The sequence below is a fragment of the Strix uralensis genome, chromosome 2 (genome assembly GCF_047716275.1).
Source record: "Strix uralensis isolate ZFMK-TIS-50842 chromosome 2, bStrUra1, whole genome shotgun sequence".
Lineage (NCBI taxonomy): Eukaryota > Metazoa > Chordata > Aves > Strigiformes > Strigidae > Strix > Strix uralensis.
Window position 1 is genome coordinate 62,402,018 of NC_133973.1, and position 17,990 is coordinate 62,420,007.

The 17,990-nt window shown below is 45.3% G+C and overlaps 1 protein-coding gene across 1 annotated transcript; it reads right to left on the bottom strand.

The window, feature by feature from the left end:
- Window positions 1-4,351: 4,351 nt before the first annotated feature.
- Window positions 4,352-10,606, bottom strand: LOC141940176 (regucalcin-like). Its single transcript, XM_074860949.1, has 6 exons — window positions 10,441-10,606; window positions 9,786-9,968; window positions 8,147-8,362; window positions 6,523-6,654; window positions 5,687-5,841; window positions 4,352-4,402 (listed from the first exon to the last, which is right to left on the bottom strand). The coding sequence occupies exons 1-6, from the start codon at window positions 10,604-10,606 to the stop codon at window positions 4,352-4,354; spliced, it is 903 nt and encodes a 300-aa protein (XP_074717050.1).
- Between the last annotated feature and the right edge of the window lie 7,384 nt (window positions 10,607-17,990).

Genomic DNA, 17,990 nt, shown 5'->3' on the forward strand with positions numbered 1-17,990 from the left:
GCACAGTCAGGTCATTTCAGCAGGGCAGCTACCTCTTTGTTCTGCCAGGGACCTACTTAACCACAGTAGGTAGCACTTGTGAACTTTTTATTTGAAGTCAGCTACTTTGTGTCTGTCCCCTCTCTCATTAGCAAAGAGACCATCTTTACAGTTTCTCGTTAAGACGAAGTAGATAATCAGAACAAGAAAAAAAATTAATAGAAAAATTATTATGTCTCCTTATCTGGGATTAAGAAATATTTTTACGTCTTCTTTCCTGCCTGGAGTCCTAGGCACAACAGTAAAAGCCAGTGAAGCAAACCCTACATTGCTGTATTTGCCAGTTCCAGACCTGTGACACCACTTGGGTGCAGCTGTAATGCCAGCACAGACATGATGTTTAACAAGCTTCATTCACATCCTAGCTGCACTTAACGAATATTTGGAGACCCTCGGTTCAGATTTAATAAGTTTTCTCAAAGACACATCTTTTCAGGAAGGCACAAAAAGGCAGTCAGCTTGTCCCACAAGGGCTAGAAAACACAAGGACCGAAATCTTCCCAGTTGAAAGCCTGTTCCCAACACACACAGAAGCATGCAAGAGCATGCAAGATTTATACAGCCTGGTATAGGTTAAATATACAATAAACATAGTAAATACTTAGAAAAACTTATAAAAGGCAGGACGTACCGAGCAATCCCTTACAAGGGAAGCCACCTCCCATCAGTCTCTGCTGTCTTGCTGACAAGCTGTTTCATGTTCTGCCTGTGATCCACGTTGGGGATATACTCCATCAGGAGGTTACCCCTGGGCAGGCAGCATCCTCCCTGTGGTGCTTCTCAGCATGTGGGGCAGACCCACAGCAACCATGTAAACGGTCACCCAGTAACCATCTCAGAGTGTATCCTCACCAAGGACTATAGATACCATATTGTTCCCACATGCACAAAGGGAATGAACCCAGTCCTATACTCCCTTCCTTCATGACTTCATCCTGCTCAAGGCAAAGGGCCTTTGCTTCACTTTGGTTAACAAAGCTGGAGAATAGTCCCACCATGTTTTTCAATCAAGACTCGTTTTTTCAGAAGTAAAATCACAAAACAGCAACTTCTGAAATCTGAAGAGAAGTGAAGTAGGTGACAGAGAGAAATTAATCTTCAAACCTTTCTTCATTTTGGGAAGCTGTGCTATGATGAGAGAGATCCCAAAGCCTTGGGATTGGACCTTGGAGTCTGAGAGCAGCACACAGTGTCTCCCTTTGGAGATGGAGGAAGGAGCGGCTGAAGAATTACAAATCAGTGAGCGTGGCGTGCATGCCTGGGGAAGCTCTAGAAAAAAAATGATGAGGGTATTAGGGATTTCTCAAGAGTAAATTGTTTCAAAATTATCTACTTTCCTTTTCTGGCAGAGCAAATAGCCTAGTGAATAGTCAACTTTGCAAATTGGGTATTTTTTATTAAATAAGGTATCTGCACACACTTCCTAGGGTTTTTAATTAAAGGTTAGGACACTTGACTTGCCTCCAAACATCCTGCCTTCACATTCCTCTCTGGATGGGGTAAACAGGAAATCTTGCATAACTGTCGGTGTTCCTTATACCAGTTTGTCATTGCTATGGTGCCAAAGGGCATTTAACACTTTTGCTCTTAAGAATCTCCAGCAGCTTAATTACTATTGAAATTATGACTAGGGCAAAAAACAACAGCCCAGTTGTTGAGCAAACATTAGAATGAGCTGAACAATTTATTTCTCATTCAAGTTATCGTCATACAGCTCTATGGACTCACCTCCCTTCCAGGACAAGTTAGGAGTGAAGCAGATCGATGGATCAATTATCTGGTCAAGTTGCACAGGAGCAAAGTGCTTGATAATGACCTAAAGTAATCATCTAGAATAAGCGTCCAAAAAGTACCTAACACAGGTTTTACAGTAGACTTCAGGTAACTTTGGAAAATCCAGTTCAATGGACAAGTATATTCAATAGCACTTAGTGAATAAAGCTCCCTTCTTGGCCCTCTGGATCTCAGATTTCTTTCTGGACTGTGGCCTAGTTCAACTGGAGGGGCCAAACATACCACCTAACCTTCTTCAGGTCACATGCCCCTTCAAAATGGGTAGGACATTGTCCTGGGACACATGGCTTAACCTGCTCTCTGCCTGATCAGAGCTCAGAACCAGACCTCCTGCTTGCCAGCAGGCCAGAAGGCTACCACATAACAGAGCTGGGCATTATGGATATTTTAAAAGCAAGAAATCAACCCAGCTTTGTTCTTTCAAAACTGCTATGAGGGACACCTGGCCAGGAGAGGGCTGCTGGTTCTGGAGAAAACAGCTAATTCTAGGGGTAATAGGCATACAGCCCCATGGAAACTGTGTTTAACATTTCTGCATGGCTAACCACAGTTTCTCTGCTCCTCCATGCATGGGTATCATGGGAAATATCCTTAAGAGGCATCAAGTACTTACTCCCTGCCCATAGTGCCTGAGGGATAACTCAAGGCTTTAAATAGCAGTGATGGAAAGGCCAAATACCTCAGAGAAAGACACTGAAACATCTGGTCTGGTAAATGATGAGTATTATTGACTTCTGTGTAACATCACAAAGTGTCAGCATGAAGGACCTGAAAATGTTTTACAATGTGCTGCCTATCTTTCCAGGCAGTAAAAAGATAGCAAGTACAATGCAAAGGCTAGATTTCACTGATACCTGTGGGTCTCGAGCATTCTCAAATAATGAAAGGATCACAACGGTTCGGTGAATCCAGTGTAGTCTTGAGTGGTTACTTAAAAAGCCTCTAAAAATACACCTTGATATTGTGTTTTCTGCAGCGCTGTGGTGTAATCAGCTCCTACTCACTGGGAAATGAAGGTCATGGAGTTGTAGGAGATAAGGATAGGCATGTCGGGGCCCCAGTTTGCACACAGCCAGGAAACACTGAGAGACCCCTTCCACAGCACTCTCTGTTTTTACTCAGGCTCAGCATTTACAGACAGCATTTTCCAAAGTGCATTTCATTTACTTATATGCAAGGTGCTATTTCTGCCCTGTCTGCAGACCATACAGTAGAAGCAAGAGGAAGAGGTGAGCAACTTTTCTACTTCCATTGCTCAGCTGCTCAGTCTGGCCAGCTTTTGTACAGGACCTGGCTCACTGCAGGTATGCTGAGGCCTTTGGGGAAACCCCAAATTCAAGAGTCATATTTGGTGTAGTCATTGGTATAGGAGAAAACCCTGCACAGTTTGGGCAAAGGGAGAAATGTTGATAGGCCAGATTTACCCTCCCAGAGAAGAAAAAGGAGAAGAGGGTAATGCGACAAGAGACCTGGGCAGATATATACAGCATTGAAGGCAGGGACAAGGACTTCAAACTCTATACTGAGCAATATGGACCACAAAGAGACAGAAGAAAGCTGACAAAAGGTGAGATTAAGTAGAGAGAGAAGCTCAGGGGAAAGAGAAGTGAAGAAAATGAAAATCTAAAGGGAAATGGGAAGAAGGAGGAAAATACTTGAAATAGGAGAGGAAGAGCATTATAAGAAGGGAAATGAGAAGGTGAGGCCATGCATGCAATAAGAAGATGTGTAAACCAAAGGGAAGTCCATGTTTATGGGTGCAAATATGACCCCTGCCAGGACGACTCTACAGAGCATCTCGTTTGGTATCACAGGTCATCCTGGTAGCTCACAGCCTGTTTGTACCCTGACCGTGTGTGGTCACTCTGCATTTTCATGATAATATCTGAAAGCTGAAAAGAAAAATGCATAATATATTTAAAATAAGGTTGCACAGTTTATTTTCAGCAGCGTAAATGGTGTCCTAAAGACAAGACAGAAGAATTCATGACAAGGCAAATGGAAACTGGCTAGCAAGCGTGTAAAAATGGAGCCTGGGTACTACAAGTAGATCTGATCACCAAGAAAACACCTCAAGGGGAGTCCCACAGCAGAGGAGCAGTCCAGTTCAAGTCATTACTCTTAAAATGTTTATTAAAATCTGCCATATTATTGCCAGTACATCACTGTAACATGCAAAGACAAACCAGGAGTCAGATTCTGCTTTGGGAACCACACAGACTTGAAAATCCAAAGCTGGTCATCAGAAAGTTCAACAAAACTAAGCTCGAGCTTGAAGAGGTTTATGGAAAGTCACAAAAACTATCAAGGTGTAACACAGATTAACTTTACCTCTCTAACCTATTGCATCAAACCATGGACCCACAGAAGATGGAATATCTTCAATTCAAAACAAGCATGCTCCCAAATGTGGGTTTGGAAATCCTCACACAGATAAATCCTGTAGTTCATTGGACTTCTCCTTGTCAGAGTTACTACAAGATGCAAGCATTTCTTCTTTGTTATTTAGCATCAGTGTTCAAGCAGCATAGAAATTCTGTGGGATCCCTTTCACACCCAGGCCTGTTATCTGTTTTTAAAAGAAAAAAAAATAAATAAAAGGAAACAGATAAATCTCCAGCTGAGTACAATGAAAACATTCAAATGTTGTACAACAACTATCATAGTAAATACCCCTAAAAGTGGAGGGTCCCCTGCTTCAAGAGGAGCCCGAAAAGCGTCATTACAAAGCTCTTTAGAACTCTTTAGGATTAAGATCTTTAAGATTATTGAGCACCACTCAATAATTTTACTAATTTACACATTATCTGTGGCCCTTATACATGGTTCTTATCTCCATATTAACCAAACAAGTCATAGTAACTTTTAATGTGCTTTGCCCATGCAAGACAAATGTGAGTTTGGAAAATACAAATTCCCTTCTAGAACTGGAGAACCAAGGAACAGAGATAAAAAGGGCAAGGCTCATTTAATTCTCATGTGGGCTCCTAAACTCTACTGCTTGAGAAATCTCAGCCATGAGAAATCTGCTCCAAGCACTTCTTTCAACTAGAAGGTCCCAGACTAGATCTTCATCACACCTGGAACATGTCTTGATCCTATTGCCAAACTGATAATACAGTTTGTTTAGGTTAGTTTTTTTTTTTCATTCCCCCTCATTTACAACCTTCCTTTCATGCTGTGGTCAACTTTCAGGGAATGATGGCAATTGCTGATTAAGAACTGCACTTTATTCTCCTGATGTACTCTTTGCTAACGGACTGAAAAATGAAGAAAGAAACAAGTTTTGGATTCAAGAGCCTGGACAAAAACATGGATGATTAGTTTCTCAAAATGTAGCACCCACTTTTAACAGACTAAAATAATCCCAAAAGTTTTGGGATCAGGATGCAATATTTAGCCCTGGTGAATTCAAGAATTTAATTTTTGAAGGAGCAATCTGTGCTGTAAACATTTAGATTTCCTGGCAAAATTAAAAACTGAGAATTAAGGGAGTGAAATCTCCAAAACTGATGAAAATATAGTAAGAGATAGGAGCAAGACCCAATTTCTTACAGTCTATTACAGAATATGCCATACAGGGAGGATCCAGATCCACTGGCTGCCTTCAGATCCCGACCGGATACCAACTTTGGCTAACAAACATAACACTATTACTATCAATTTCTCCAAATATTCCTTCCAAATGCATGAGCAGCTGTGCAAAAGCAGCTGTGCCCTGCTGGGGAACAAGCAACACATCTGGACCAGCACATCAGGTGAGCGGGATGAGTGAGGGCAGCTGTAGGCATCTCACTCTCAGAGCATGGGGCTTGGCAGGTCTGACATATAGAAAGAAAGAAAGTCTGTTTACCTTGAAAATCTCTCCCGCATGAGGTTCCTTGGCTAAGGTGGTCTCATCCAGTCCATCATATGCAGAAGTCACGTACATTTCTGAGTAGTCTTTTCCACCAAAGCAGCAAGAGGTGATCCTCGGAGTAGGCAGCCTCACAGTTTGGATTCTTTTCCCTGGGAAAAATGTACAATTGTTTCCTAATGTCCATTTTCTAGGAAGCATGTAAATATGAATGCGTTATTAGTAGACATGGCACAGATGTGGCATTTACTCAGAAGGCACCTCCCCTTCAGACAGAGGCCATATCCTAAAGGACAGTTTGTGGACAAAAAAAATTCTTTCATCTGCCTCATCTCTAACTATTTTTCAGCCTCTCCCCTATATCTGTGAGGTTTTGTTTCCTTTTCTCAAAATGAAGCAATACAGTATGTGAAGCCAGGAAGGGCAGAGACACCTGACCTAGGATGGCTGTCATTCCCTAATAGCGTTTCCCAGTTAAATATTTCAATGCTGGGAATTATTTTTTTTTAATTGCAGGTTTATAATATTTCTCACAATAGATATGCAGTGCTTTTTTTTTTTTTTTTTTAAGTGGCATTATTAAGAAATGGATGTGCTGCATCAGCAGACTGTGGGAGCAATGGTACCTGACATTGGGAGGCAGCACGGGGAGATGTGCTTTCAACGTGATTGGGGCCTGGACCAACGATGGTCATGGCAACCCATGGGGCAGAAACAGGCAATAAACAACACCTTTTTATCTCACCTTCAATCCATTCCTCCTGGCTGCCTTTCCTCTCATGTTCGTGGCATGTAGGTGACACTCAATATGCATGTGCTGGTGGAGGCCTTACCTGTCTCTGGGTCTATACGAATGACTCTCCCGCCATCAATACAGGCCACCCAGAGCTTCCCTTCCGCATCTATGCACATCCCGTCAGGCATTTGCTCCTCCTTTTCTAGATGGTACAAAAGTTTGGGGCAGGCTGCAAGGAGAGTTACGAAGCCCGTGTTATGTGGGCTGGTACCAATTCTGTATCAGATCCAAGTCTAACATCTTTCACACTCTTGCAAACAGATAAGTTCATTTTCTGTGAGAAAGACATGCTGTAAAATGTTTATCACATATGCATTTCACAGATGAGTTAAAAGCCTAACTTAGCCTGGCAGAAACAAGTTCCCAGTACAGCCATTGTAGCTTGGGATTGTACTGAATTAGAGCTCCTATTATTTTACCAAGGGAAGAGAACAAAATGTCCCTCTTGTTAACCCACTAGCTGCCCACCATACCACAACTTCTGCGATCTAGTAACTTTTCCTGGACTTTCATTGCTCACAGCAGCCAGGATGTCTTTTTATGAGCAATACATCACATAAATAATGTCTTGGGTTTAAATGTTGGTGATAAGCAATCTCTGCCAGCTAAAGATCAAGAACTTTACTTTTTAATGGCCAATCAAGCTACTAGCTTTGATTAAGCCTGGACACCAACCACTAGCAGTCAAGGCTGCCGTGCAGATAGGTTGGTGGGCACATGCATTGTCCATGGAGCACTGCCCATGGGCAGCTGTCTGCCTGCTCTGACCCAGCGCCTTATGGCCATTACACCACCCAAAAATAAACAGTCACCAGCATAAAGCCAAGGCTAGGAAGCTCTAACTCATTACATTTTTGTATCTGGGGGGAAAAAGTTGCATTAAATCTTCTTTAGAAATCTTATGTCCTAAAATCTGTACAAATAGATTTTCTCAGCAAAATTAAATCTGAGTGAATATAGTTATTTTGTACAATTGTCACCCACATTTACAAAAAGTCCACACTCATTAGAGTACAAAGGCCATTTAACCATTTAGAGTCCCATGGAGTATAACAGGTTGATCCAGCATAAAAATATTTCACAGAGTTTTGAAATGAGGTTACATCCATTTTGCTTGCACTTAAATTTTCCTTTTTGAGATATAATAAAAAATGTTTGTCCGAAAAATGAATTTAAGTGAAATTTGCCAAACATTTGAAGGCAATTTTAATTTCAGAATTAGGAAACCTCAGTCACAATGATAACTTGATTCTTTAAATACATTTCTGTGATATACATGCATGCACATTCTGTATTTGTATTTATGGAGCTAATACAGCCAAAGAATCCAGTAGATGGCACTCAAGAATAAATAGCATCCTATCCTATAAGCTAATTCTCACTCTGCAGTATAAATGACTTCTTCCCTGCAACTTCTCGAACAGGTCTAAATATGAGCCATCTGTCCAGATGAAAGTAAGTTGAAGGATTGTCAAAAGTTTGTTCACCGAATACACCTGGCATATAACTAAATTTGAGAAAAATCACAGTCAGCCTGCTGACAAGCTGTAACCAGAAAATATGAGATCTGTCAAATAAATCACTGCATCTTACATGCCCAGGTCTTGATGTAGAAAGAGTAATAGCGCTACTTGTCACCAAATTTAGAAAAGCACGTGTACCGATCTTTCCAGTGTGCACATCATAGCTGAAGGCATGCACAGCATATGCCAGGCTGTCAATGTGAAAAAAGGTCCTGTGGTCCAGGGACCAATCCAGACCGTTGGAGATGTCCAACTGGTCTAACTGTTTTATTACTGAATGGTCAGGGTAAAGGGTATAGAGAGCGCCTTGATGCCTTGCTCGGACCCCTGGTGCCGTTTCTTCAGCCATCGTACCTGCAATGAAATGGGAGTGCTGGTTAGGAAGTAGAAGCTTGTTCCTCATGCTTGATCAGAAACCTCCTCTAAGTGTTACTAAGAGGTCTTAGGGAGAAAGGGACTAACCAGATCCCATCAGATTGATGAGGAGTAAAAGGAGCAGGTCAGGAGCAGCTGCCTCCCATGGAGATGATCCTGGCTAAGGAAAGGACAAGTTTTTGCATTGCCAGGAGGTTTAAGTCATAGACACCAAAGACCCAAAGGAGCACCATAGCATGCCAGGGGCTGAGGTTTCGCTCACAGCAAAAGCCAAGACGCAGGCAAGTACCATGTGCTCTTTTTGTTGTTGCTCTTTGTAGGCTACTTTCATCATTTAAATGGGCTGTGACTTTAAAATACAGGTGCTGTAAATCACAGTTATCTCAGAAGCAAGTGGAGAATACCACAGAACTGCAATTTTTTTCTTAATGAATTTATGACTCAGTGTTACGCTCATTATTTAGTTTCTGATTCTCTCTTCTCCAGAAAGGAGACGTGACAGGATGGGAAACACTCGAGGGGGGCCTTTATGCCTTCTTTTAACTGTGATAGACTGCCTCTGTTGGCCTGTCCTTTTAGAAGACCTCATGAGCTTGTTTTACAATACTTGGCCAAAACCTCTGTTGAAAGTATTGGTCCACCACGCACAGCTAGGAACAGGTGTGCAAAGCAGGTTTTTCTCTCTTATTCTTACCCTTAACTCTAGTGCCACATCAGCCCTTGAGCATAACCGTGAGTCAAATGAATTTCCTGATTTTGGGCAAATTTGAAATAAGAGGAAAAGGTTGGCTGGCAAAACAAATACAGAGCCATTTTCACTCCCACCAGTTGCTCTCAGCTTTCAGTGTGGATTGCTGTGCTTGGCTCATCATTTATATGGGAGGAGAAAAACCACAGGAAGATCCTGGTTGCATTGCAACTGGTGGCAAAAGTCCCTCTTGCCTTCAGGAGGCCGAGGATCCCTCCCCACATCCCTGTTTCCCACAGGCTAATCGGGGGAGGCTGTACATGAAGGGTGCAAGCCACAGCTCATCTTCTGCTCTGGAGCTGCATCCTCCTCTACAGCTCCAGAAACCTTCCCACCTGTGTGAGCTCTTCACCAGCGTTTCACCTCCCATGGAGGCAGACATTTGAAAAACACCATTCACCAAGTAGAAGGAGAGGCTTCCTGACAGACAGCCCTTGTCGACAGCCTCTGTCCTCCAGGTCAGAGGATGCAGGGTCCCTTGTCCTCCATTGGTCAGTAACCGAAGAGAACATTCACAAGATGGCTCACACTCATGACAGTGTTTTTGCAGGGAATTCAATAGAGGAATTGAGAACATGGAATAAAATGCATTATATAAAATATACTGTAATTAGTTCCTCTTTCCTCTGGGGGAAATTTCTGCCATGAACTTACCAGCAAAAAACCTCCCCTTTGGATCCACTTTCCCATCATTGAACCTGTTGTTGGGTTTATCCTGCTCAAGCTCAAGGATGGTAGTGACTGCCTGAGTGTCCCAGTCCAGAAAGGCAAACCTGGTCCCAAGGGCGATGACATAGCCCCCACACTGCCGCAGTGCCACCGAGCCGACGCGGGCACCTGTGGGTGAGAGGGAGCGGGAGATGGTGGGTGGCTCCAGGGCAATCACTCAGCCCTACCCCTCCCCACCTCACTGAGGGCATCTGGGCTTGACTGGGATGTCCCTGACCCAGGAAAGGCTGAGCTGATGCTAAGATCCTTCTCCCCTGGGATCATTAGCACATCTCAGATCTTTCCAGCTTCTGGCAGACACAGCCATTAGGACTGTACCTTTTCCTCTGCAGGTCCCAAATGAAACACACCTTCCCATTTGGGCTTAGCAAGGATAACATGAGAATGGCCCCCTGAGCACGGTCCCCTCTGCTCGGCCGGCTTGGGCCACACTATGCCCAGCAACACATCATGGGAGGACAGGGCGTGTGAGCCCATGGAAAGTAAGGGAGACCACCAATCTGCAGGACTCCTACCAGGAGAGACGCACAGGGCGGACAGAGAAGACTCCCAGGATGAAGCAGTGAGTATGGACTCTTACCCACGGACACGCTCTGCACCTCGTTGCTGAGTGGGCTCCAGCGGCAAACTTTCTGTGAGTTAATGTCTACATAGACAAGTGCGGTCTCCCTTTCTTCCCAGACTGGGCACTCTCCCATCCTGGTCTTCTCCTTCACGACAGATTCAATTTTGATGGAGGAGGACATGGTCTGAGGGGAAGAGAGCTGATAAACGATTTAATGTAAAGCTCTCATTAGGTATATTTTTCATGCCTACCATGCTTAAAAGTAGAGTTTGTAAACGGCAAAGCCCTCCAAATCCCACATGACAGAGTAGGAGGCTCCTGTGACATTTTCATGGTCTCATGGCTGGAACTGAGCTCAAGGCACAAAGGCTTCTCCTTCGCACACCTTTCCTAGGCAAGAGACTTTAAACCAGAGCTGCTGATAAGGCACCTGCCTCCACAGCTCTGAGCCAGGACCAAGCTGTCAGCTGGGGATCAGTGATCCCAAGGGTCCTGCAGATGATGGGGAGGGACCAGTGGGCAGCAGCACTGATGAGTCAGAAGCCTTTTTGTGGAAAAACAAGGATCTGACTTATTAACACAGATACATGGACTTGCTCCATAGGAAGACATGTACACACCCATAATACCGACTGCAGTTTGCCACTGAGGCCACTGCAGACCAAGTGCTTGTTCCCACACCAAGTCAGTGTGAATATGCAAACACCGGGGAAGGCTCTTGCCTTTGAAATCTGGCTGCTTTGTTTTCCCTCCAAGTGTTTCATCTTCGGCCCCCTCACCGCCCTAGCCACGGCTCCAACCCCTGCCGCAAATTTCACCCTGTGCCAGGCTGTGGGGTGTAATTACCCCAGTTACTGCTTCAGGGGCAAAGCCACCTATGAAGCTCTCCATCCCTGCTGCTGCCAGGGGGTGTTCATGCCCTGGCTGCCCTGTCCCCCCCTCCCTGTTGCAGTGGGGTGCCCGTGGGGACACCAGCCACTCAGCCACCACCCCGGTACAGGGTGCCCAGTCCCTCATACTTGTGTTCAGAGCCCTTCGATGCCCTCCAAAACAGATAGCCAGGCTGCTGGGCCTGCCTTGCCCCTGCTGCAGTGTGGGATGTGAGCAATAGGTTCCACCATTCAGCTCTTACAAAAGAAAGGGGCCCACTCGCTGCCTCTGTCACTGCTAATGGAGCCACCACCACTGCTGCACCTGCCAGCCTCAGCACATTTTTTCCACAGATCAGAGAGATATTTCCTGGGAGGCAGACAGACCCTGACATAACACTATTCCTAAGGATTACTGTCTTCAAGACGGCATTGTTTCCTAGTAGGTGAGCTGGTGATAAGGTTTACAGATAATTAATTAGCACTAACGCGCTTCAAAGTATTCAGGAAGAGCCAGTAACCACCGTGAGTGAAAATACTAGGGCTGGGGACCCGGGATCTTCCCAGCTCCCCACCCCCAGGCATGCATAACAAAGAGTCACACAGCCAAGATAAGGTCCCAACAGCCCATTTATCAAATGTATCCTTCCCCCTTCCAAGAAAAATGGCTACAAGAGGTTGGGCAGCGAGCTGCTCTGTGCAGGCAAACAGCATCAGTCTAAAGTGTAAATGAGGATACACAGCAAGAGGCCAGTAAAACCTCCTAAAACCTGTTAAGCCATGCTTGAGCTGCAGGAGTGAGTTTCTCTTGGGTTAAAGTTTTGTGTCATGTAGCTGCTATATTTGGGACCCGAGGCTTGGAGACACAACGTTGACTTTATTGCATTGTTGTCTGGAAAACACAGAGCTGTTCTTTCCCCCACGGGAAAACAGGGTTCAGCAGCAGCCTGGCATCTGCACAGCTCCCACAGAGGCAGAAAGTCTCCCGATCTGCAGCAGTCAGTGTGTATTTGTCTCATCAGTTCTTTCACTGGTCCAGATGAGCCTTACTAAACCTTTCTCTTCCCACCAGCTCCCGTTTCATTTACTGCCTCTTCTACAGCTTCCACAGCAACAAAACAGGGGCCTGGTAAATAAGCCATGGTGAAATACTGATTCACAGGCCCGTCCTGCACGCCACACAAGGAGTATGCAATCACACCATTGCCAGGTGTTTCACAAGGCACAGGCAGGGGAGAAACCTGCCTGCCTGCACCAACTGCCTGCTTACCCCTCTCATGTCCCCCTGTGATGCTGCAGAGACCTGTCCAGTCCCACTGAGCCTCAGCACGTGTCCACCTTCCCCGGCTGCACATCCAGCCTCAGCATCTCTCCCCTCCACCAAAGAAATAGCTCCTGTGTGTCCCTCCAGCTGTAGGGTTTTTTTCAAACAGCTGTTTTTAAGAAGAGGGCAACTAGAAAGGAAGATCTGTGCCTTGCTGGATGAGGTTTCAATTTTTACAAGCACCTGAAAATGGAGGCTTTTAACAGGAATAGTTGTCCAACCCTGGCAGCACTGCACTCCAAAGAGGCAGCACTGCACTCCAAAAGAGTCCCCACAAGCTGGTAGGGATGCAGCCCCCAGGCCCCCCCACCATGCCCAGTGGTCCACCTCCTGCCGCACCCTCCCTGCTGGCACCCCATGGAGCTATGTAGCAGCAGCAGCATTTCACAGAATACAGCATTTCAGAGGGAAAAATGAGGAAGCAACCCCAAAAAGCCTTGTTCAAAACTTCCCGGCTTCATCACTCCCCAGGCATCCTGCTGCCTGGCACCTTCTCGCGCAGCACCTCGCACCCTGCTGGGTGCAGCACTGACCCATCAGAGATGAGCGTGCCGGGAAAAGAAGAGCAACTCCAAGCAGAAAGTGCCAAATCCTGCTGTATTCTTCCCAAACAAGATCCCTGTGGATAAAAACATCATGTTCACCCTGTCTATATCCTCTCTGCAACATTGTGGTGGCGTTCTAGCCTCCTGGACTCATGCCTAAACCCCTTATGGAGACTAAGGGGCTGATGGGTGTCACTGAAATGGTTTCCAAGTTAAACTGTTTAAAGTTACCAGAATTTGGAGACCATAAGAAAAATTTCCTGTTAGGAATGAAAAACTAATGTAAAAGCATCCAGTCTGCTCTAAAAACTAAAACCTCTTTCTGGTAGCTATTTGAAAATAGATTTTCTAATCCTCAAACCACATCCCTTTTCAAATGATCTGGACAAAAACTGGACATTTCAGTACGCCTAAGACACAGGTAAAATACAAACAAATGACTGGCCTTAAAAGGTTTCTTTGCTATTTCTCTCCCTCTCTCCCCTATGCAAGCACATATCATTGCATTTTTAATTTCAAGCTGAAGCTCTGAATAAGCAGACAGACAGCTAAAGCTTTTAATGTGTGTACAGTGAAACAACCTTTTCCCTCGATAAAATAGCTGAATACTTATACCAAGCTGGAGGACACCTCTGCGCAACTCTGCAGTTCTTCACATCAACACACCTGCTGAGGAAAATATTGCAAGACCTGGGTTGGTGTCTCTTTTCCAGTGCTGGTCCAATGAAACTGGCCGCTGTTTTCGGTGACGATTAAAAATGTGCAATAGTTGATGTTATCTGTACTGAGCAGGTAACCTTCTACATTTTGTATTCAGTCAGCAGTCACATGAATGATGAGGCATGAACCAAAGCCTTCTGAATGGTCTGGTCCACAGTGCCAGCAGCAGAACATGTGATGGGGAAAATCCTTGCTCAGTATTTTTCTCATGTCATGAGAGTGGGAGAGGGAAACTGAGACGTTGCGGCATTCAGTCGCCCCAAGGGCTAGCCCAGTCTTCCCAAATTCAGGGGCAAATGAACGTCTCAGTTGATAAAAAGAGGAGGTTAATAAAAGATGCAGAGGAGGGTGTTGTAGTACAAGTCACTTTGAATGATAAGGGAAAAAATAGTCTTGTGATTAAGGCATACTAGCATCATTAAGACTTGGCTCCTACTCCCTTCTGTGCCACAACCTTCTTGCATGCAAAGTCACCTGCTCTCCTTGCAGTGCTTCTCACCTGGAATATGCAAAGCCCTAATCCCTGCCTCAGCAGAGAGCTTCAAGTTGCTGCCCACAGCACAGCTGGGGAAGGGCTTTGGCCAGGGAGCCTCGGCGATTGCCACAGATGCTGCAGGATGGCAATATCTTGCTTGGCTTTTGAGACTTCTTTTTCCTTCTTTAGCGTTTGCCATTTTTTTGTCCGTGGGAGGTGAAGGTGGAAGATGCTGAGTGTCTTCTCCTGCCCAGCCCCGCTCAGCAGAGGTAGGTGACTGTGGGTCCCTCCTGGTGGCTGGTCCAGCAAGGTGGGAACAAGGACAGGCTTGCCGTGGGGACAGAGTCGAAGCAGGGCAGCAAGCCAGAGCCACCACCAGTGTTTTGGTGACAGGGCACCTCTCCGGGTCCTACCTGCTGCAGCAAGGTGGGGAGGCAGGAGGCAGGTTGATGCTAGCAGTCACTTGCCCCCACCACACTCAGTGAGGATAGAAGCCACCTGGGAGGAATCGGCCCCAAACCAGCATGCAAGAGCAATGCATTTCTTTACTCATGCAAGACTTTAATGAACATTTTAATTTTATGTTCGAATGAGTCATGGGATGAACATTTTTCCCAAATAAGCAGATAGCCAAGATAGACCTAGTATTATCTTGTCATAGTCACCATCAATCCAAATTCGGAGATTAAAAAATTACAGCCCTAAGTCAGAGACAAATTCAAACATTTCTAGAGAAAAAGCCAGTAATATTTCCAAGTCAAACTCCCACCAAGGTTGCTGTATTACAAGCAAAGTTACAAGGGTGCCTTGAGGACCCTTCTCAGCCTTTCTTGGCCTCCCAGCCTGAGCCACCAGCTCCATCTAATTTCAGCATGAACCCTCTGTCTCTGCTTGCTCTCACAACATTTTTCACATTACTCTCCACTTTCTGTCTTTTAACCTAAATGATAACTTTGAAAGGAGGTTCATGTAGAACAATAGCATTTTTTTCACAGCATTTTCAGCTGGAAGACATATTCAAAAGAAAAATTCTGGTTTACGATCATTTTAACTGCTTTCATTTAAAAAGAAAAGCAACTGATTCTCAGCTGCAGAAAAAAAAAGAAGTAACCTTTTTTCTGCAAAATATTTCCCAAAGCATTTTTTCTAAAGGAATTTTGATGGAGAAAACCACATTTCTCATTCAGCTCTTTTCTTCTGGTGACTTGACTGACTTCCCCACCACAGGCTGTGGCAAAGTAAAATCAAGTCACGCAGAGGGACGAAACATTCGCAACTCCCCACAACTGAAAAAAAAAAAAAAGCATATGTTGCTTTCCTGGAGAGCAGCTTGGATGCTGGATCATCGGTGGTGCTAGGCAGGACAGCAGCTGTGACAACACTCCCAGAGCACGTCTCTCACATTTACTTGGGTGGCTGTAAATGCTCTGGGGACGCCCCCACCGTGTTTTGCACCATCTCTTATTCTTATGCCACTGACTTCTAGACTACCAGTACAGGTATTGTATTTCTCATCCTCTGCACTCCACTTCAACATCCCCCATGTCTACCTTTCCAGAGGTCAGCTGCTTTAGGAGAGACATCTCAAAGGCTTTGTGGATGCTGTGGACAAGTGGTGCAGCCCTGCAGCTGCAGGTGCACGTATTTGTTCCTAGCCAGGCAGCTATTCTTTTAACTATTTCCACAACATAAAGAGACTGCCCCCATCATGCACTTTATTTCTTTCTAATGCTGCTGGGTTGCAAGGCAAAAGTTTATAGTAAAGTTGGCCAAAGGCAGCCACGTGCCCCCATACCTCTGGCTGATGCCCCACCACAGCGTCTCCTTCTGGGGTGGCTTCCTCTCTCCTTTCCCACTGCTTGTGTCTCCTCTGATGCAACTCCTACTGCTTCTTTTTATAGTCACTAGTTTTTATCAACATAGTGTAGTTGGGAGAGTGTATCAAGGCATTAGTATACCACATATACTAATGTGCTATTTAAATAATTGTATTTATCTTCTGTTACCTACAGGCATATGCTCAGACAATAGCTCTGAGTTTGTTACTGTACCTTTGCAAACATTTAGTAAATCTATCACTCCCTGCTTTTTTTTTTTAACTCCCCAAATTACTCTTGTGTTGCTTATTCCCCTTGAGAGTCCACCCCAGCTTTCATTACTCTAGAAACTTAACTTTGCATATAATTTGATTGTCCCAATCTCCTCTTACAGTCATTCTTCACCTAGACAGAGTCATCTTCTGCAGCTGTCTCCCTCTCGGAGACAACAACAGGTGTGGTTATAGTTAATGAAGACACAGTTATTAAAAACCCCAGACAGGCACAGGTGTAGCTACTCACCCCAGTGATATCCCACTCTACAGCCTTGTCCAAAAGTGAAGCTGAGGCTTATCTTCTCGTGGCTTCGCCCTTTTGTAGGAAGGGCCTGGTCCCTCCCCAGTGCTTGAGATGGGAAGAACTGGAGCTCCCCAGGCAATTAGTGCTGCCTGCTTTTATTTCGGCAGAGCTATTTTGCCAGCAAAGGGATTACTTGAGTTTTCTCCAGCTTGGTTGCGAATAAATACGCTTCACCTGTGACTATAGATTTTGGTCACGAGGGTGAAGAAACCCTTTAGGGCACAGCCGCTGCTCCTCCTGATACAGCTTTCCTGTCACTAGGTTCTTGCTCAACCCTAATTGAAATCAGCGCAAGTCTTTGATCAAAGAGGTGAGCGCCATTAATAAGCAAGGGATTAAACAAAAGTCAGGAAGCCTTCCTAATTGAGGGAACCAGCAACCGCTCGGCTCCAGTTTGCTGGATCCGGCGCTCCATCATGGGACTCGAGTCAAAATATGCCGGCAGTGCCTGTTTGGGCTCCTCGGGGCTGGGGCACGGGAAGCAGTTACAGCCTCTGCACTGGAGGCTGTGGCGAGGCGCGCTCCCAGGGCATTTCGGTAATGTTAAAAATACAACTCTCCTGGCAGTTTGCTCTTCCTGATCATGTGATGCCCATGAAACCAGCGTAGTGAAGCCCAGCAGCTGATCTTACAGAAGGAGGAGGTGACATTTATTTGTAAAATGTCTGCAGAAGATTTTTTTACCTGCTCCTGCTCCCACGCTCACAAGCCCAAAGACACGCGTGCCCCAGACATCTGCCCAGGGCCACCCCACACGCGGCACGGAGGACGAGGGGCTCCAGCAGCCATGACCTCCCTGTGTCTCCTGGGCGCCTCTTGGCCAGCTGTGAACTACTCTTTGACCAGATCTTTCATGACTCTACGAGCTGTTGCTGTTTCTAGCACAGCAACAACAAAAAAATAGGATTGGCAGATGCCCTATGATGGCAATTACCCTACTGCCATCATGGTGGGGTGAGGGCGAGCACAGGTACAAAACCTCATGGTGCAGCAACCTCTGCAACATGATAGTGATGGACTTTGTGTTTATGCCTACTTATCTCCTGCTGCATCTCTGAACATCCATTACAATCAACCACAGCAGCCCTACAGCACAGTTCCTGAGCTGCAGTTATCACCAGGTTCATGACTTCAGTGAGATCACAGCCCTAAATTTGCCACACTGATCATCTCCCTCAACTCATGAACTTTCCCTCTACCCTGCTTTGAGATTACCTTGTAGCACAAAGTAAATGA

What these genes read in the sequence shown, in the direction of transcription:
- LOC141940176 (XM_074860949.1), bottom strand. Translation starts at nt 10,606, where the DNA reads ATGTCCTCCTCCATCAAAATTGAATCTGTCGTGAAGGAGAAGACCAGG. An exon ending in GGTGCAGAGCGTGTCCGTGG is followed by an intron (nt 9,969 to 10,440) that starts GTAAGAGTCCAT and finishes TCTCACCCACAG; the next exon opens with GTGCCCGCGTCGGCTCGGTG. An exon ending in TCGTATAGACCCAGAGACAG is followed by an intron (nt 5,842 to 6,522) that starts GTAAGGCCTCCA and finishes CATTTTTCCCAG; the next exon opens with GGAAAAGAATCCAAACTGTG.